The following is a 21,410-nucleotide window of genomic DNA, read 5'->3' as shown; positions in this document are numbered from 1 at the left end:
GATCCCTGGTCACAAAAATACCCTGAGACTGACTCCCCTGGCGTCCAGGTTCTGCGTGTGGTCAGCCATTCCACATACTTAGCCGATGAGCTGTCTTGGCAATGAAGAGAGATTTCCTTCTCAGGTTTTGTTACCCACAAGAAAAAGTAAACTGAAAAAGTCACTTTTTATAAAAGTAAAAGTTATAAGAAAATGCTTGCAGAAATCTTGTTCAAGACATTTCCAACACGAGGTGTATCTTTTTGGTCTCAAGATATTCTTGCCCAAACAAGTTTTTTTTTTCCATAATAGATGCATAGAATTGCAAACATCTATTATACTGGCTTCTTTCATGTGAGGCATAACCAGATATTTCTAATTATACCTTTGTTATGCACAAATGGGATATGCCAGTTTTAGTCTCCATTTATGTGGTTTACTGTATTACAAAACACACTAGGACTGAGAGAAAAAACACAAGACCCAACCGATCTCATAGACCTTTTCCTTTTTGTTTCCCTCCCTTGTCTCTAATTATGTCTTGGAGTGTGAAATTTTTATGTAGCATACTCTTTTTTGATGCTACTCTTTTAAAGCTTCAGATATTCTTGGTGTCCTGAGGTGAACAGAGCACAGCTCCCAGTGTGGTTCTGTCCCAGACTGCTGCTGAGTAAGGCTGGGGTGCAGAGTCCCTCCCTGGCTGACCGGGATTCTGTGCTGTGCTCCCGAGTCATACTAGACAAACTAAGTTAGGCTGGATGTGAAGCCTAGGCAGTCTACCTTAGAAACTCATCCCGTTAAGGATGTTGGGACCGGAAAGCATGCAGTCCCAGATTCCTCCTCATCTCTATTTCCAGGATTTTACACGTTTTCCGTAGGGGAATCACGCACTAGTCAGAGGATCAGAAGAGCTCTTTCCACCCTAACCGGATTCCTGCGGGAAAAGGAACTCAAGCGTCCAGAGACTGCAGCGGGTCCTTCATTCCGAGGTAAAAGTTTTCTGAGGAAGGCTGCAAGAGCCGTGGGTGCAATTTTTAGCTGCTAAGTAACACACGGGACTGCAGCCTGAGTCGGCTGCTCCTCCAGACCCCCAAGTGAGTGAAAATGGAGGGAACCAACGCTACCAAAGCCGAGCTCTTAGAAAGCTCAGTTGCTTGGTAGTCTGCAAAGGAAACAGAGGAAAGAGCCAGGGCTTTTGCAAGAGCCAAGAAGGGAGTCTTCTGTCCCCCTCCGTTCCCCCTCCGTGCCTCCTCCCTGCCCCCTCCTGCCACCCTCTCACCCCGACAGCTGTCCACCGCTTGTAATTCATTGGCTCCCCCGCCCCGCCTTCCGAGTACCACCCCAATCCAGTTTAGCCCCCTTCCTCACCCGCTGACCTAATAAGGCCATGCACACTGCAGGAGACCTATATAAAAGTGGGGACTTTTTGGAGCTTTTGCCGGACAACAGGAGCAAGCAAAAGCAGGAGCTGTCCAGCGCTGAGAGACAGGAAAGGCCATGGCTAAGGAGTGGGGTTACGCCAGCCACAATGGTGAGTGGGTCCAGGACACTACGGGTGTGCCTGCATTGCACAGGTGTGCAGGTAGAAATAGTTAAGAAATAGCATATACTGAGAGTTTTCTGGTGTCCTATGCTGCTTGTCTTTTAAACATGACTCACTGTTTTCCTTTCCACGGAGGAACCTGAAGCTCAGAGACGCACCCACTATCACTAGCTTAAGGTCCGATAATGTATCTGAGAAGTCATTCAGCCCAAAGTCAGGTTCAGTTGAATCTTATTCTGTGAAACTGAGCAGTGAGCACTTGGCCTATTTGAGTTCGGGGGGGGGGGGGCTGTAACAATCTCTGCTTCAATCAAGTCAGCTTTGGGAAAAAGAAGAAAAGTATCCTTTGCAAGCTACAAAGTATCCAAAAATATGTGATCAGTCTGTGATTCATTTCAAAGATAAGCTTTTCTGGTTACATGATTCTCAAGCCAGGGGAGGGAATGCAGAGATTGGCATGCTCTTTGAGCACAGGAAGCAAGGTTCTAAGTAGGTTTGAAATCAAAGAACTGTGTTGCTCAATTTGAACCAGAGACCTTCCTGTAAACACTCTTTGGCTTCTGTATAGTTTGCTGGCATAGTTCACCAGATAGAGGTCTTGGGCTTTACTATTAAATGAATAAAATCCCTGTCATTTACTTCCTAGGTCCTGAGCACTGGCATGAACTTTATCCAATTGCCAAAGGGGACAACCAGTCACCCATTGAACTGCATACTAAAGACATCAGGCATGATCCTTCTCTGCAGCCTTGGTCAGTATCTTATGATCCTGGCTCTGCTAAGACCATCCTGAACAATGGGAAGACCTGCAGAGTTGTGTTTGATGATACTTTCGACAGGTCCAGTAAGTATAGCACTTAGAAAGGGTCATGTGGGTGTTTTCGGTATCTAATGGCAAGATGCAATATGTGAAATGGTAACAGAATTATGGAAAGAGGGAGAAGTTCATTCCTGCAATGGAGATGACTTTAGACTTGGCTCTAGTTGTAAAGAACTATATTCACATCATGAAGAAGAATGTCACACCCTCTTGTTGCTGCAAAATGGCCATATGCCCATGCTAAAAGTTAGCAAAGCACTCCAGAGACAAAGTATGGATCAAGAGGGGAAGGCAGGGAGCCCACGTGGTCTTTCTGACCATTGAGAGACAACATTCTTGTGGTTTCTGAGTGGTATGGAGAACAGGCTCCCCCCAGGCTTCAAGAAATAAAATAGGCCCTCTCTTCCCTGCTGGCTGGAAGGAGGCTAATTAATGTGAAAAGGCAGGCCCACTATGTCAGTTAAAATAGCCTGGTTTCAGTAAGTATCTCACTGGTGTTAACGCAAAGAATCTTTGTAGTGAGTGTTTCTGATGTATATGACCACTTTTCCTTGGGCCAGTGTTAGTGTGAAATTGAAACATTCCTGGGAGGGAGGAGGGTTTTTTTTTTTTTTTGCCTACATTAGTAACCAATCTGTGACATCAAAGAAGACTAATCTGAAATATTTTGAACATTTGAATACTAATTTGAAATAATTTGAAATTTCAGAAAGGCTTGGTGGCTCATACCTGTAATCCCAATACTCAAGAGGCAAAGGCAAGAGGATTGCCACAAATATAGGGCTAACCTGGTATTCTGATGAGTTCCAGTCCAGCGAGGGCTATAGAGTAAAACTCAAAAATTGCAAGCTTTATCTCATTGCAAGTGAGTCTAACTGAGAATTAGTCTTTAGTAATTAAGAACGCAATTTCCTAATTAAGTTAAAATTTCCTTTGTTGATAAACATGAATGACCATTCTGGTGATGTCTTAAGAAATAATGATAGAGTGACATACAACTCCCCCTTCCAGGGTAGGAAGAGGGCAGAAGCTTACTACTTTTTGAGCAATTGTTATATGTTACTCTTCCCCATTTTTTTCCTTCCCTTAAAAGGTGAAGAGTCATTTAGGAGAAAAAAAAAGCAAACAATAACAACAAAAAATGAAATTAAAGATCATTCACCAAGCAGAAACACATAAAGTAGCTTTTTTAAAAGAAATATAGTTAAATGTTAGAGATTAATAATTAGATAATACATAGATAAATAATAAATAATTAATAATAAACAAAACTAATAATTATTAATAACTGAATAGTAATTAGTAAATAAATCAGACTCATATCCAACTCATAGCTATTTCAATGATTGGACAGGAAACTACAAAAAACCAAACCACTTCCTTCCCATCAAGGGATCAAGCTGGTTCAAGCCTAAAATTATTGCTTAAGTCTGCACTGTGGCGTTTCCTGTGTCATGGAGAGAAATCAAGCTAATATAGCTGCGATTACAGTGCTATTTGCATTGAACGTACCTTGCTACATCTTGATTTTTAGGATTTCTGTACCATTTTCATCATCCTTGGGAAGATATCTGAACCTTTAAATTACACTCCAGTGAGAGGAATTGAGAGCAAATTACATGGAAATTAAGATAACTGCCCAAACTGATGCCCAAGAATGATCATATATATCCTTCCACCTTGACTAGCTTCCTGGGAAATTCCTGAACTTTTATCCATCTGACTTGAGTAGAGACAGTCTAAAGCAGATGTGCATGAGAGTTCTGGCTTGTCATCTAAGGAAAAACACAGCTAAAAGTAGGACTCGAAAAAGGAATTCCCGCCTGCTCCGTGATCCCTGACAGGGACTGTGAGATGAGCTTAAATCTCAGTTAATCCTCACAGTGGCTCACAAAGTGTAGAATTATTATCACCTTCTTAGAGATTCAAAGACCAGTTCAGAGAAGTTGAGCATCTTGCCTGAGATCACACAACTATGAGGGTGAAATTCAGAATGGTACCTAAATCTTGTCCAATGTGTGACTCTTCCCAACAGTACCGTACTGCTAATCTGTTCTCAGGGCTGTTATAACATCTCTGCTATGTTAATTTGTTTTCTAGAGTGTTAAAATGACAGCATGAGCAAGCAACAATAAGAGAGAAAAGAAAATTCTTACTTTGATAGGTTCTAACTTCGAGTTACAAGCACTGTGGGGATGGTTCCCTGTTCCCAGATGGTATCTTTCACCCACAGAATCTTCAGTAGAGTTATGGTTTCAGACAGGGCTCTGCAGAGGCAGGCCGAGCTCACCAGTCACCGTGTTATCTTATTCACAGTGCTGAGAGGTGGCCCTCTCTCTGGACCCTACCGACTTCGCCAATTCCATCTTCACTGGGGCTCCTCGGATGACCATGGCTCTGAGCACACAGTGGATGGAGTGAAGTATGCTGCTGAGGTAGGAGGAACTGCCCAATCCACTCTGGGTCTTTAACAATCAAAATGGAAAAATTAGAAACAATTGCACAACTCTTTCTGCTTCAAGCCTTTCATTGAAGATATTTTAGCTTTAACACAAAGTAAAGCCACCAAATATCCTAGGTCAGAGAGAAGTGGGCAAGTGGGTTATCGTCCTCCATGATTATTTCACAGATTATACTGAGAAAGGGGTCATAGACTTGAATAGAACCAGAGCAGTAGGGAAGCAAGTTCATGTGAAGCACCTATATGCTTTAGCTCATTTGATCCCCACTGCAACCTGTTGTACAATGTTACAAATAGGCAACCAATGCACATAAAGGTTGGGTAACAGAGGCAGAGTGGCTGCACCTGGTGCTTTTTGTACAAGCTACTTCAGATACCATTTTTATGAGCATATATAGTGCTTCAAAAACAGCATCAAGTAATTACAAATAATTCTTTCTGCTTGCTTAAGGATGTATGCTTATACGTGTATGCATCTCATTTAAGGCAACAATTTTCAAATGGAATAAGACAGTCTCCTCTGTTTTCATTAGGAAGCCAAGTCTGTTTAGCATTGACAAGAAGTGAACAAAATTTCACTTTTTCTGCTTTGGTCTTTTCTGAGGTAGATGATGATGAGCACTGGGATGGGACAGGACTGGGGCTGTGGCAGCACACTGTATCTGATCCCTCGGGGCATCACTGGCTACTTAACTGTTGGCTAAAGAAAAATCAAAGGAACTCCGAGTACTGACCAGGCCTAGCTATGGTTGGCTTCCAGATTAGAAGAGATCAAGCGCATTTAAGAGAGTATAACCATCCCTCCACAGACAATGTAGAGAGCTAGGGTAGAGAGCAATTAATTATTAGGAATGCCTTTCTGCTAGACAATTCCTCCACCACTGGTGAAAAGTTCGGACTAATTTTTCCAAATGAAGAAAAGACTTTGAATGCAATGTTTGTATCTGGAATTATCGCACATTTTTTGAACTTGAGTATAACATTTTAGCAGCTATAAACTATTCTCTTGCCAGTGTAACTAACTCAAAATGGACAACCTCACTATTTAAGCTATGCTCAAATCCTAAATTGAGATAAGCCAGCCACTGAAGCTCTAAGTGGAGACAGGAGCTTTCATACCTTTTTCTTATCTGAACTATTAAAATTTCACCAAAGTGTCACCTGTTAATATTTGGAATGTCAGCAACTTCCATGAAGATGATCAGCAACAACCTCGAGACGGCACACATTGGGGTCTCTTGTAGATAACAGCTCCCATTTCCACTCGGAAGGATTTATCTCACGATCTGTGCTTGTTTGGTCGTTGCAGCTTCACCTGGTTCACTGGAACCCGAAGTATAACACCTTCGGAGAGGCTCTGAAGCAGCCCGATGGGATTGCTGTGGTTGGCATTTTTCTGAAGGTGAGGTGCACACTGATGACTAATTTTTTTCTCACTCAGAATGCAGTCCCTTACTAATGTTTAGGAGACCATGGGTTCCATTCTTTCCTTATGTCTGAGGCATGTGCGAGGGCAGACTCGAAGCTTCCAAAGGCAAGAGCAAAGGCTGATGTGTGTTCATTTTCCTTCTCCATTACTCTATTTCAATCACACTGGAAACCAGAAAGCCAGTGCTGGGAACTTCTGGGTTGCCAAATGCCTGGCTAGACCTCTCCTTGGCTTAAGGAGGCCACCACCCACAGGATCTCAGGCTAGGGTGGCAGAAGGAATGTGTGTGTTGTTCAGCCAACCTCGGTTTAAAGTGGACTTAGTGTCATTAACACATGAACTTCATGGTAACCCAATCTGAATTTTAAGCCAGCAGTGAAAATCCAGCTTTTTTCATTCCAAATGACCTAGTTTGTTCTAGGTTCTAAATTCACTGACTGTGAGAGGAAAGGCAGTGGGTTTGGCCGTGGATACGAAATCTACTCTGGATTTTACTCTTTTAAAGAATGGGATTACTTTGCAGAGGATCAAGCACCAACATGCAATTTTGTGGTTTTGCACTTCAGAGAACAGAAATCCAAATTTAGATCAGAAAATGTATACTTTACAATCTTCCAGGGCACATAAACGTATATTTAGCTTAGCTGGAGAATATGGAAGACATAAATATTGATTACATGTGAATGGGTCAAATCAGTTATTAAGGTGATCTTCAACTATGGAGGAGAGGAAAATATCTCATTGAATGTCATTTTCTTACAGATAGGACGGGAGAAAGGCGAGTTCCAGATTCTCCTTGATGCCCTGGACAAAATTAAGACTAAGGTAAGTGTGAATCATTTTCCCTCTGCAAACCTAAGACAATATCAATTGTCATTTTGAATTTCAGGTAAGCCTGTCACTGTCTGATGGATAGCATGCAAAAGTAAATGACATGGCCCTGTTTTAGAGCTGAGACCTTAGAGCACTGTCATAGCTGTTATTTCAATTGTCAGTCAGCCTATTAGATAAAGACTTTCCTAGGAAGAAAGTGAGAGGTTCCAGGGTGTCCTTTCCCCTCTCCTACCACAGTGGGCACGGGATCGCTGAGGTTCTCCAGGCCAGCCACTTTCAATCCTGGTATTGTTCTTTCCTGGTAGCCCCACATGTTTTAAACATTAATAGTAAACTCTTCTAATAGACACATTTTAGTTGTCTTTGAGATTATTCTAAGGAGCTGCTTTTAGGGGTAATGCTAGAAGTAAGTATTCTAAGCATGGAATGTACTAAAGTGACTCTTCACATCAAACTTCCAAGAAGTAATTCTATTCCAGTCTAAGTCTCCTCTGGGAGAAAGGACAGACTCTCAGCCCCATCCACCGTGTAAACAAGGAATAAAATATTACACTGACCATGGCAGATAAAGTTGGAACACCAAGCAGATTCCTTTTCTTCTGTGGTTTACTAGTGAAGGGCCTGAACCTGTTCAAATATCTGCTTTCCCTTTCGCTATTGAAATCAGTTCTCATGAATGAATAGATGAGGCCTCTAGGGGGCGCTTGGTGCACGTGTCCGCTTAGAGAGCCTGTTTGGTGTCTTTCAGGGCAAGGAGGCTCCTTTTAATCACTTCGACCCATCGTGCCTGTTCCCTGCTTGCCGGGACTATTGGACCTACCATGGCTCCTTCACCACGCCACCCTGCGAGGAGTGCATTGTGTGGCTGCTACTGAAAGAGCCCATGACAGTGAGCTCAGACCAGGTGAGCCCAACTGCAGAACCCTATGTGTGAACTGTGAACTACAGACAGCTAGAGCTGAAATAGCAGTAGAGAGCCAGACTGGTGATGTGGTCCTCAGATGTTTCACAGTTTGACCTGTAGAAATACCCTCAGCTTCTTCGGTTCAATTTGGGGAAGCTTCCCAAGGTTAGTCAGACAACACAATCCCATAGAGCCGGTGGGCTCCGGAACACATACATATTCATTAGTATGAGTGAAGACGGCTAGGTAGCAAATTTGGGTCTGAGGAAGAGAAAGGTGCAGAAATGACTTCACAAGACACCTTTGGAGAGATGTTGCATTCTCTAGTTTTTACCAAAAAAAGACCTTGAGGCTCAGGAACAAAACTATTTCTTCACAAGGGCAACCAAGTGCAAAATCCTTATTCCAGGCCCAGCCTGTCTACTTCCAAGAGCCCCTAATTTCTCATTTCACGCCTACTTTATTTCCATTTATCTAAAGAATGTGCTGACAACATTTACAAGGCATGACTTCAAGGAAAGCTGAATGGGTGTGGACACGGAGAACATGAAGAAGTGAACCCCACAGGCTTCACAGCCTGGAAAATGATGTCTCACAGTAAAATCAGCCTACCAGCCTGACTCCTTGGCTTAAGAAAGCAGCTTGTATGTTTGTTTCTTCCAGGGTGGATCTCAAAACAAAAGTCGAGATTCAGCTTTAATAGTCTGATTAATCTGTACAAAGGTTTTAAAAGTACAATGGCAATTTTTAAGGGGGTAAAGCTAAAAGAAACTTTAATACTGACGCATAATATATTTTAACATTAACAGTAACGATGTTCAGAGGACAACTTGCAGTCCTGGGTTCTGGGCATGGAGCTCAGGTTGTCAGGCTTGGCCATAAACACCTTTACACACTGAACCATCTCCACTGCCAAGGCATTGTATTTTAATGAGGATTCCCTATTTTTTGATCCTTTAAGAAAAAAAGTTCACAGTTTAACATATAGCCCGGTTTTAGTTTTTTTCCCCTAGTCCTTTAAAAAGTAATTCCATAAATACTTGACTTGATTACCCAGTGAGAGCCTATTAAAGTTTTTCTTACTTCAGGCATATGCTAAATCCTCATCCCCTTCTATGTAAAGTGTATATGTACTTCATGCTGAACCCTCAATTTACAGCCGAAGAGAAATTCGGGTGGGGAAGGAGTTATCTAGAGAGCAGGGAATTCTGGATGTAAGGAAATGTCTATGTTAGGAACCGGTGCTTGCAAACTCAGGACCTATACCTGGAGCCTGGTTTGTGGTTTGTCTGGCCTGTGGTTTCTAACAGTCTGCTTCCTCTTGCAGATGGCCAAGCTGCGCAGCCTGTTCGCCAGTGCAGAGAATGAGCCCCCGGTGCCTCTGGTGGGGAATTGGCGCCCTCCTCAGCCGATCAAGGGCAGGGTGGTGAGGGCCTCCTTCAAGTAAGGCTCTGGACGTGCCCTCTTCAGGAAAGGAATTCTGTCCCTGAAGAGCCAGCTTGCCTCCTCCTGGTGCTCCCTGCTCCAAGCTATCCTACAACACTGAGAGAAAGAAGAGACGCAGTCAGATGAAACCGCAGTGCCTTTTGACATGATCTAACCCAGAAGCATGAATTTCACACCTAACCTTTTTAATAACTACCTTTTCTAAAAAAATTAGTATTTCTAGTATAAATTCAGTGAAGAAGAAATAGATGGAAAAATAACGACAGTGACAGTGGCTTATTAAGCATATTAAGTTTCTCAGAATCTCAGCACTCCTGTTTTCAGGCTGAGTTACTGACAAGTGATGGGTCCATGCTATGTATGTGGGTATGGAGGCATGTGCCCACCTTACCACATTTGATTGAAAGCACAAGTTAAGATCACTGTAGATTTCAGAAGGTGAATACATAATGTTTACCTCAAATAATACCATCGCTACTCTATCACTTTTTAAAAATTTGCCTACTACCAACTTCGCCTGGTTTTAAATTACCGATAAACACACACCCATAAGGCCAGGTCTTTTAAATTTTTTGATCCAGCATTTAAATTTCTTCTTCATAAAGATGGTTTTCTTTGCCCAATCTAGGGTCATTTATTTTTTATTTCACTACTTTAATCTTTGCATGCCTATTAAAAACAAAGCAAAACAAACAAACAAAAAAAAAACCAAAAAAAAAAAAAAAAAAGCTGTCTCTGGTGTCTTTTGAGTTGGAAGTTGGAATGACTGGTTCCTGAGACAGGAAGGAGGGAATGCCAGCACTGAAGCTGAGAGTTTGTACTGATCGCAGAAGCAATAAAGACGGGATGGAAATGAAAAGAGTGTGCATCTTTTTCTTAAACTGAAAATTTAGAGTAAACATATGCAGTGACAAGTTTCACTGTGGCACTTTCATGCATGTTAGTAATTGTATTTAGATAATTCAGCCACCCTTCACTGCTCTCTCCCTGTGACAGCTGCCCCCAACAGTCCCCTCTCCTGCTCTGATGTCACAGAAATTCCATTGTCCCTTTCTTTTAAGATCTATCTCTTCCTCTCCTTCGTGAGCCCTTTTTTAGTTTCATGATCCCCCTATATATGTCTATGCACATACAATTTTAATCCTAAATTTTAGCTATGAAAGATGATATTCAGTATTTACCTGTGTGAGTCTGACTTGTTTTATGTAATAAGACGGTGATGTGTATGCACAATTAATGGGAAAGCAGTATAAATGACAGGATGAAGGAAGGCCAGAGAGAAAACCTCCCAAGTGTGGTTGTTGGGTTTTTTTGTTGTTTTTTTTTTTGTTTTGTTTTTTTGGAACTGAAGTAGCACTAAAAGACTCAAATTCTGAGTTCAGATGCTACCATCTTCAGGAAAGGGGCAAGGCGATTGGTACGGGAGTCTGACCAAACGGTCAGTCTGGGCAGTAGGTGTTGGTCCATCTCATCAGGTGAATGCTCCCAAAGTGTCAAGTCAACATTCTCTAGGATTCTGGGCCAGCGAAACAAGCTAGTGTTCCTTTTAGGCATAGCAGCATCTTTTATATCATCTTTTAAAAAATGTACTTCAACATGACATGTCCCAATAGTGCAGAAATGCATATATATTTAACTCTTAATATATTTAATGTTTCTAAACACAAAGTCCAGTTGTACAGTCAAACGTTGGTTGTCTTTCAGCACTTCAGTGGCTGAGAAGTTAGCAAGTGTACAAAAGGGCAGCAATAAGTAGTGAGAACAGTCCTGGGTCAGGAGAGCCCTGAGACACTGGAAGTCAAACCATGTGATAAAGTCCTGTGAGGCTGGAGTTATTTAATAGATTACCACTTGGGTGAAGTAAAACCAGGTTGGTCAGTGTGAAGAGGATGTGTTAATTAAATCCCTTGAAATTAGGAGGTGTGGAGCTCTGATCATTAGTGGTAATACACAAGCTGCTTGTCTCAGGGCATTTAGCTTGTAATGTTCAGAGCTCTGTAAAGACTGTATCCATTACGTAAGCTATGTGTGGGAGGCACATGGTCTCACATTGATTAGAAATGGCTACGATTCTCATACCTGACTGGACAAGGCTGGAGGAAGCTGTCTCCCTGGACCTTAAGCTCCAAGAGGGAATAGGCTCTATTTCCACCACTGGCATTCCATCACTGGCACCTAATACTGGGACCAGCAGCATTTAACCACTAGTCATGTTTTAGGTGAACAGATGATGTCACGAACAGAGAGAGGTCCAAGGAAGACTTAGCCTCTGGAACCTCACAATACTTATGAATACTGCTTTTCTTCGTCTGACTCAGTGATTAAGAGTGCACAATCTTACCCTAACCCCCAGCTTCTCACTGCCTTTAAAGTTTACTGCCACGATAAGTTTCTTCTGGAGTATTGACAACAGACACATGCTTTTGCATTCAAAGCACCATCACTTTCCAGATTAGGTACAGGCCTCCAAACAATTGCACTTCAGGCTTCTGTAGCTTGCAGAGCAGTTTACCACGAGCTGCCATCTAAAAAGGCTCTTATTCTTCTGGGTATAATTGCAGGTATCTTAACATTTCAGAGTGGGGAGAAGCTGATGTAAATTAAGTGTTTCATAATGGTCAGATAATGGCATGCTTAAAAGCCTACAAGGAGAGCAATGCTGGCAGCGGGTGCGAGGCTGAGGGGGGCAAATACATTTTAGCTCCTATATTTGTAAATTATATGATTGGAGACTTCAATATAAAATGTTTTAAAATGTAAAATGAGTGACTCGTTTTGTAGACGAATGAGAACTCTTACATAGACAGTGCATGTGTAGACAGCTACAGTTCTCAGTATCTAACATGGGCCATTTATATCATTAAACAAATCTAGTTGAGATTAACCAGTCATAAATAAGTACATGAGAGACAAGAATAACAACAGACACAGGCAAAATTGACCTAAAAAATTAACTGCCTAGTCCAATAAACACATTAGCTGCATTTAAAGAAAATTAGTTCTAGATTTTCTTCAATATAAGAATGAACTCTAGGCATATATAGTATATTATTTAGCATAAAATTATAAAATGAGTAAGAAGAAACAAGAACTCTATATATCAGATTTTAGTTCATACTTAACGTACATAAACATAATGAATTTTAATAAATGAATCCCTGGGAGTAAGACTTAAATTCTAAGACCTAACCATGTTTATTTGTTATTTTCACTTTGAACACTAGATGGCAATAAACTCTCTGCTACAAAATAATGACTGACCCTTAAAAGCCACCCTGTGTTGCAAACATGTTGATGTCTAAGTTGCTAAGTTTTTCAAAGTTTTTTTAAACTGACACCATGCTTCCTTTGCTTACAGGTTTAATACTATCTATTAATAGCGACTGACCAAAAATGATGAAGAATTTTTACTTATTCTTAAGAATCTAAGCTAATAAAAGGGGACTGAGGCTAACTGGAAAGCACTTACTGAACTGAGAGACTGATAAGCACTGAGCATATAAAGTCTTATTTAGCGTGTAGAAGGACGAGAAAAGTCACACAGCATCTGCTGGACAGGAGACCACGGGGGACTAGTCTGTGTGCCTGTGTGGATGAAAACAGTATTTACAGGGAGAGTTATTTTAAGAATTAAATCAATACACTTAAAATATAAAGAAGTGTCATTCTGACAAATTTTTCATTAAGACTTAACACTTACCTTTTTAAAATTAATTTTGTGTGTGTGTGTGTCTGTGTGTGTGTGTGTGTGTGTGTGTGTGTGTGTGTGTGTGTGTACGCACTTAGCTGGGTAATGAAGTGGTATTAGTGTATGAGTGTATGCATACTTTTGGGCCTCAATTCATTCCTTTCACTATGTAAGTCTTGGAGAATCAAACGTAGGTCTTTAATCTTGGCAGTGATGATATTCAAAGCAATTACCCCTGTACTAAATATGCAGCAAAGGAAACAGAACCAACACATTGCCTAAAGAGGTAGTTTGAAGGAAGGTTAAATAATTCTTCCCAAGGAAGTTTCTGCTTTGGGAGCTCTGTTCTTTCTGGAAGACATGTATGATTAGTCGGATAGTCATCCAGAAAATCAGGAAGAAAGCAGAGGCCAAAGAATTATAATGTTCATTTCTGTGTGACACTGGCTTTTCAAATGTCATGAAACGGGGTCCCCTACAGTGCTTTGTGAGGGGGAATAATCCATCTTAATACCTAAGGCAGAAAGACTCCTGTTGGGAAATTAATTTTGAGCGTGCCGAAGCACGTCCTAAAGTGAGGATGCCAAATGTGCTGTACAAATCACGGTGGAGGCAAGCATCCATGCTTCTGAGGAGTCTCAACTCTAATGGAACAAAGTGAAGTCAAACAGTGTAAGCATATCATCTAGGATCAAGGGGATGGCCAGCGCTAATGAGATGATCTGTAGATGAGAGGGTGTTTAGTAGGTACAACCTGTGACAGCTTGGCCAGGTACATAATCACAGGTGATCAGCCAGAGCAAGAGCGACTCTAACAGCACAGTCCCAGGGGACAGGGTGCACTGCGGCAGCATCAGCCCAGTGATCTAAAAGCTAATTTTAGCCAGTTGAGAAGCCGCTCTGCAGTAAACAGGGAACCGGGTTCTCCCTTGTATATGAATCAGTCCCAAGCAGAGGAGCCTGAAACCTCAGGGAAAATACATTTTTCCATAAAGTAAACACTTTCTCTGTTCCAACTTGGCCTGTAAATTTCTATCGCATCCATGCACTCTTTTGAAACTTGGACAGTTCCAAACACATTTGTTAGAGGAAAGTCACTCCCTAAAGGCCACTTGATTCCCATGGAAGAATAAAACAAATGGAAGTGCTGGAAAGAACAAGGATCACAGAAATCACACTTCTGCCTCTCTGTGAGCAACTTAGAGCAAGACCTCAGGTCACCAGGGGCATACCTGGATGGAGCAAGAGCCCCAGAGAAACTGGCAAGGGGGATGGGATTGTACAAGCCAAGCAGAGCCAAGTTAGAGTAGGGCCCAGTGCTGGGTAGAAATGAGAGAGAAATGATCCACACAGTTTAGTGAAAATAAAGGGCCTACAGCTCTTCCTCTATATACTGATGGGAATAGCATCAAATAGAGATTTGAAGTCTCTATGTGAAATGAAAGGTGATATGTGTTGGTATGAGTGTGGTGTACGGAGGGGAGTGGGGGGCACAAGGTTTTATGGCAGTATGAACTTGATCTTGAGACCTGAGGACCTAAGTTAGCATCAGGGACCTGTTAGAACTCAAAAAGTATTTGTCTAACTGATAAGGGATAAATGGATGGTAAAGTGAGACCTGTACAGTATTGTTTGCTAGTCTTTGTCAGCACTCTTGTGAAAGTTATTTCCTCACCCTTTGAAACGCAGAGATACCTCAATGAGGTTTTAGAATATTAGAGAATCCAAGTTTTTTAATGAAGAAAATGCATGGGTAAAAGCAGTTTTACATATATCTAAATGATCATTGTTTTTGAACTGAAAACTGAATTCAGTAGAGAAGAGACGTGTTTTAGGAGATAGAAAAGGGAATTCTGTACTCAGGGACTTATCTCCTTTAGCACCTGCACTCCTGTGTGCACACTGGAATGGGCCTGGCATTGTGCCTGTGGATTAGGCTCCAGTAGCACTTATTTGTATCATCATCCCCATGCTTCTGTCTTCCCGGGCTCTCTTTCTTTCTAGAAGTTTCTCTAAATTTCTTCAGTAGTAACTTTAGTTCCCTAGTTCTTTCCAATTTTGTGTGAGGATGGTTAAAGCAATTCCATATACATGTTAAAGAATCCTCTTCCTCAGAGAATAGAATGCTTTTGAAGTAACAGTAAGCACTCCTAAGTGCTACACTCCACTAAGACAGTGAGTTCAGGGACATGACCCCTCTATAGGGAGCACCGACAAAAATACTATCAAATCGTTCATGTACTTATAATTACTATTCAATACCTTCTTATTATGTGTGCATGATACTGGTCCTCAACCTTGTGCTCTACCACAAGCTGCTACATCCTGTCTCCTTTCTGTTGTTGTTGTTGTTGCTGTTGTTATTGTTGTTGTTGTTGTTATTGTTGTTGTTGTTATTTAATTTTGAGACAGATTTGCATTAAATTATCAAGGTTTGTCTTGAACTTGTGGTGTTCCCACTCAGCCTGTCTGGTGCTTAAGACACTGGGTATAAGCACCACAAGGCCATATTCGTCCTTAATTTTTTTTTAATAAAACTTAGAATATTTTTGGAAAAATAAAAACTGAAATTTGACCTTAGATAATAAATTCAGAGAAAGTAGTATTATTTTGGTGTGGGAAGGTTGGGTGATCCTTTGTGCCTTAGCTCATTGGTTGATTTGTAAATTTCTAGCTGCCTACTGAAAATCCTTTTCTTTTAAAGAAATATTTTAATGACATTTTATTAAAGAAAGTCAAATTTTTCCCATTTACTTTGTTTTCTTTAAAGGGCCTGTTGTCAAGATTGCGAGGTATGCTGAGCTTCTTGTCCTTAGCAGCCTAATTGATAGAAAACATAGATTGGGCCCCAGGAGGGAGAGAGAGTTCCAGAGGAGTCGAGAAACAAGCAAGGGCTGAGAGAAAAGGCATGGCTGGAAGCAATGCCTCTATCTGAGCAAGCATTTGACATGAGACACATGTTTTGAATACATATACACATGTGACTTTGTAAAGCCTCTTCTCAGAATGAGTCTATGCTTTTCTAATGTGCTTATGTGTCAAGAGTACAGGAGATCAATCCAGGTCAATAGACTACTTGGATGCATGAAGGAGAAAAGAACAGGAAGAAAAGATCAGCCTCTGAGCGTTGCATGAAGGAAAGGCTAATTTGGGCTGTGACTACCAACAGGAGAGCTTATCAGGAATAGGCATGGCCAGCAACACGGGGGAGTGCTCACTAGAGATATCAGCACCCATTGGAAAGGACACTTAGATAACAGGGCTTGGGGCAGGTTACCTGGAGCGCATGGCTGTGTGCCAGCAGACCTGGGAGCCCACCATGACTCCAGGCATATTTGGGATAGTGTGAGTGAGGCACACAACCCCCAATGGGACTTTTTTTTAAAAAGATACATAGGCATACATGTAACATATATCTTTTATATAGTTTTATTAAATAAAAGTAGATAATTTTAGAGGATGAAAAATTAATCATAAATACAAGTCCCATTTCCTTCCTGCCCTGGAGGAAGGAAGTATCATCATGGATACCTCTGAACTGTGGAGTACTTTTTGTGGAAAGCTGGGTGGAGTTTTCTGCTTACAAGAGTAGCAGGCGAACAGGTCTCCTGTCTGTCTGTCCAACCTGTTCAGCCCCATGCTTTCTCACTCTGCTGATCCATTATTTCATGCACAGCTTTACCAAATGGGCACCTGAAAATGAATTAAGAGAGTCTTGAATCATGAATATTAGAAAAGCAGCAAACCCTGCTGTAGTAGAAGAAGGGAAGCATGTAGCCTTGACTCTTGAGCAGTAGAATTTGGTGGGTGTATTTTGAATTAGTTATAATAACCCTTTCAGTTTGGCCAGACAATGCAGAAAGAAAGAAAGAAAGAGAGAGAGAGAGAGAGAGAGAGAGAGAGAGAGAGAGAGAGAGAGAGAAAGAAAGAAAGGAAGGAAGGAAGAAAGAAAGAAAGAAAGTTAGTTTAGAGGGTACCTGTTGTTCTGAAAGAATAGAGGAAGGGATGAAAGGAAAAAGGAACCGAAGGAGGATGAGTGAGGAAAGTAGAGAAGAGACAGAAGAGAGAAAACACATTTTGTCATATATGAGACAAGTGACATTTTGTCTGTCCACTGAAATAATATCCAGTTATTCATTCAGATTTGTGTATTTATCTTTTAGACACAGTACTAAGGTGGGTCAGGAAGGAGAGACAGGGGCATAGAAATACTGTTGATAGTTACAGAGTATGATTTTGAAAGTTTTGTGTTAAGTGGTAAAAACGCATAAAATTATTTTATGAAGCAAAGAAAAAATGCTTAAAGAAAATGCTGTCAGAATTCAAAGTCAGACTAATTTTCTTAGCTTATACGCTTTCTTCCTGAAATCCTGATTTTGAGTAGTACAAAACTTTTCGAACAATTTTTGTCTGAATAAAAATACCTTCCCTTTCTGCTTCTGAATTGTCTTGACAAAGCATAAAACGAGAAAACCAGTTATAAAATGTAACGAAGTCCATTCTCTGAAGCCCACTCATACATGTTACAGGTCTGGGTGATGCTGGCTGTGTGTGCTGTCTGCTCCCCTGTGAGTAAAACTGCTGACTCTGGCCTCCTGCCCTTAAGCAAGAGGAAGCATTTAGTTCTGATGCCTTTATTCCTGCATGGAAAGTGTTAGCTTGCTTGTGTTAGTAAGAGGAAGCCAGAAATTCCCCAGAGTGGTGATTTATTGGTAAAAGAGAAGTTTAATCATGCGGTGAAGCTAATGCTCACCTAACAAGCTGTTAGAATCTGGGTGGCACTGGGTGCCCATTCAAGCAGCATAAACTGACAATTTTCCCAGAGTGCAGTGGTTCTATTCTTTTCTCCCCAATGCAATGAACCAAGGGTAAGTGAGGGAATATTAGGAGCATAGCACTGTTGTGGGTCTCGGATGTTTTTAATACAAAGATAATTATCATAATTGTTTCCCAGACCTTTGAGAAAAGAATTATCTTATAGCATGTGCGTGTGTGCGTGTGTGCGTGTGTGTGTGTGCTTGTGTGCATGTGTGAGAGAGAGAGATAGAGAGCGAGATAGAGAGAGAGAGAGAGAGAGAGAGAGAGAGAGAGAGAGAGAGAAGAGACACAGAAAGAATAAACCCAAGACCAAGACTCTGAATGTGCTAGGCAAGCATTCTGCCTCTGGGTTCTATCAACCTTTTACAGACAGTCTTATGTCAGGATTTCACAGAGTGACATAGTGGGACTTTCCTTATTTGAGGGGATATAACCCAAGACTTCCAGTCCTACCTCAAAATGTAGATAGAACACACACACAAGAATATTCTTACTCTTAAATATTCTGCAGCTTTGGCACCGAGTTCCAGAGTTATTCTGTCCTCCCATGTTTCATGCCCTGCTTACGACTTTTGTGCTATGGGTCATCACTATGTAAAACAGGTATTGCTTGAACAATATCATATGATACCTGGGTAGTCAATCTGGTAACCAAGATGTCTGCTAAATAGATATTGGCAGGTAGTGTTAACAGCATGGATTATATTGGACAAAGGATAGTTCATGACCTGAGTGAGATGAAGCAGAACATTGTTGGATTTCACGAGAGTACAGGATGATAAAAATCTTATAAATTTTCTATTTTAGGAATTTCTTACTTACTACTTCCTGTATGTGGCTGACCATGGGTGACTGAAGCTAATGAAAAATGGGTAAGGAAAGTTATACTAGACAGGTGGCATTGGGGGTTAATAGTTCCCAGTGTCTTTCCTGTACATTGGAGCATATGTAGTGCATTTTTGAATTGTGTCCATTGGATGCCAGCCACATACCACCCCTGTATCCCAAAGTGGGAAAGCCAGAAACATATCTATTGATGGTCAATGTGCCTTATAAGGCAGATCAGTTGAGAATGGATGTTCTAAAAGGATGTCGGCCTTTATTGTATTTAGAGCATTGTGTGTAGTAAATGGCAGTTTCCCTGAATCACCAAATATTAAAAAGGTATAATTTACAGACTCGTCTAATTCTCTCATTTAATTTTTCCTTCACTTCTGTGTAAAAAGGAAACTTGTTAACATACTTGAGTTCATTGACTACTTTGGATGGATTTAGTTCTTATAGAAGTTAAATATTACCAGATATCATGAAAAAGCAAAGACATTCGTTAAAGGTCTTTAAATTTAGAAATGTACATACTACAAAAATTTTTTAATCTAAAAAACAGCTTGCTAAGGGCAGTTGAACTCAACTGTTTGTAGATGTAAAGTTAATGTTATCTCTGAGCCATATTTTAGTTAGAGAGACTTTGGCAGGATGATGTAAAAGTGTTTGGCATGTTAACACAACTTGGCTTTCCAGAGTAGGACTGCACATATAGTTCTTACACATTGTTATTCCAGAACCATGAAGCAGGGTCCTTGACAAGGAGGACTGCACTGACAGATCAAACCAGAGTTGCCAGTAGGGTTCACACCTGGCTCTCCTGCTTGCTAACAGAGTGACCTGTACTCAAGAAACTTATTTCTGTCCCTGCTTCAGTATAAACTGATGTGAAGCAGTTAGAACTGTATTGGTAGATACATAATTTTATTTTTTTTAGAGTTGTATTGATAAATTAATACTTTTAGTAAGTTTAGAACATATAAACTCTAAATACTCTTTTCCATTCAAGTTAGTGGCACAGAAAAGACAATCTATTATATTTTACTGAAAAAGTATTATAATAATAATTCTATTATTTATCCAGGCATGAAACCAGACCAGTCCTTTGAGATCGCCCAGACCCTTTTTCTTTCTTTTTTTTTTTTTTTTTTTTTTTTTTTGGTTCTTTTTTTCCGGAGCTGGGGACCGAACCCAGGGCCTTGCGCTTCCTAGGTAAGCGCTCTACCACTGAGCTAAATCCCCTGACATTCTGGAGCTAGAATTCTCCCTCATCAGTTTACAATGGAGCAAGGGAGGTTGCGAGAGCCTGCCTATCTTGCTCAGGGCTACACCGAAGCCCTATGGTGGACCTAGCACACACAGAAAGCTTAATTCTAATTTCACAAATAGGCACTTCTCCTGACAATAGCAAGGACACGAACAGAGGAGCCAATACACAGGAAGCCTCAGCTAAGCCACATGAATGAAATTTATTGCTCAGCAGCCCTGGGCATGCTATATACATTGCACGTATAAACACATGGAGGCTTGAAGACTGGAATAAATCATGTAGGCTTATGCAATAGGTAAGACCTAGAGACTCAATACAAATCCACAGAACATGGCTTTCATTCCTTTAGAGGAATACTGGTAGAGTCACAAGCCAAAAGGGAAGCCAGAGCTAGAGCTGGATGACTTTCTAGGTGAGAGGGACTTGGACTCTTTCTGGAAGTGATTCTTGGAAAGAAACACACCAAAGGCATGGGTTGCAAGAGTCACACGGACCCTCCATCTTATTCTTGTCTGTAAAATGAAAAGTTGGAATGGATTGCCTAAAACTTTTAAGTGTCTTAGTTATAGTTTGTGTCGTTCTCTCCTTTGCATCTGCCCCCTGGCTTCCTCATACACTCAAACAGAAAAGCTCTCCTTGGTACAGTGGTCTGTGCAGTTCTTCTGGCTGCAAGTCCTGCTTGGCTGATGCAGCTGCTTCTCTTCTTTTTGTTGATCCCAGTGGTAAAGCTACAAACTTTTCTGTTCTAGAAACGTCTTTGTGCAGGCCTATACTTATTTGCTGTTCTTGAGCTGTTCTGTTCCTGGTCATGTCTTACCGACTCTTTAAGGGTTTCCTTCACAAGGGCTTCTAGGACCCTCCGCCTAAAAGTGGCCTCTTCTCCTGTGCCACTCTACCTCATTCCTGGTTCATAGGCTTCACACTCATTGGCATGGTTGGAATTCACTTGGCTTGTGTTTGCTTACTGTTCCCTACAGCCTCCATATCCATTCATCATGGTCTCCAGGAAGACCAGCATCAATTTGACATGGCAGCAGCCCAAAGTAGCATTTGAAATCTTGGGAAGTGAATGGACTTCCACCAAAATATGGAGAATACGGAGCACTTAGTAGCAGCTCAAGAAATACAATAATAAATGATATAATAAAAGAAATACAATAATAAAATGATAACTCTTATTTAATAAGCTGTAATTGTTGACCTAATGTCGACCCCTTTTATACATGTTATATCATTTAGTTCTTACCATGACCCTGTGACATGAGTACCATTATTAACTTAGTATTATGGTTGACATGCTGAAATTTAATTCAGAGCCACCTTAGGGTACACAGTGAAACCATATATAATATATATGTCATCATGTTCATGTCCTAAATATTCTTCATTCTCC

General features: G+C 41.0%; 1 protein-coding gene across 2 annotated transcripts; it reads left to right on the top strand.

Moving 5' to 3' along the window:
• Positions 1–641: 641 nt before the first annotated feature.
• On the top strand, positions 642–10,275 carry Car3 (carbonic anhydrase 3). Of its 2 annotated transcripts, XM_006232116.3 has the most exons (8): positions 642–968; positions 1,380–1,510; positions 2,169–2,366; positions 4,659–4,777; positions 6,113–6,205; positions 6,995–7,057; positions 7,815–7,970; positions 9,298–10,275. In XM_006232116.3, the coding sequence occupies exons 2-8, from the start codon at positions 1,477–1,479 to the stop codon at positions 9,415–9,417; spliced, it is 783 nt and encodes a 260-aa protein (XP_006232178.1). In that variant the 5' UTR covers positions 642–968; positions 1,380–1,476; the 3' UTR covers positions 9,418–10,275. The 2 variants fall into 2 exon arrangements, with proteins under 2 accessions (XP_006232178.1, NP_062165.2); NM_019292.4 differs by lacking the exon at positions 642–968 and having other exon boundaries at positions 1,467–1,510; positions 9,298–9,426.
• Positions 10,276–21,410: the final 11,135 nt, after the last annotated feature.

This window comes from Rattus norvegicus, chromosome 2, assembly GCF_036323735.1.
Source record: "Rattus norvegicus strain BN/NHsdMcwi chromosome 2, GRCr8, whole genome shotgun sequence".
Taxonomy (NCBI): domain Eukaryota; kingdom Metazoa; phylum Chordata; class Mammalia; order Rodentia; family Muridae; genus Rattus; species Rattus norvegicus.
This window is presented reverse-complemented; position numbering and strand designations above follow the sequence as displayed.

Bases quoted from the DNA above. Each gene is read 5' to 3' on its own strand.
- Car3 (XM_006232116.3), top strand. From the start codon at position 1,477: ATGGCTAAGGAGTGGGGTTACGCCAGCCACAATG. The intron at 1,511-2,168 runs GTGAGTGGGTCC...TTTACTTCCTAG, and splicing joins GGGTTACGCCAGCCACAATG to GTCCTGAGCACTGGCATGAA. The intron at 6,206-6,994 runs GTGAGGTGCACA...ATTTTCTTACAG, and splicing joins TGGTTGGCATTTTTCTGAAG to ATAGGACGGGAGAAAGGCGA.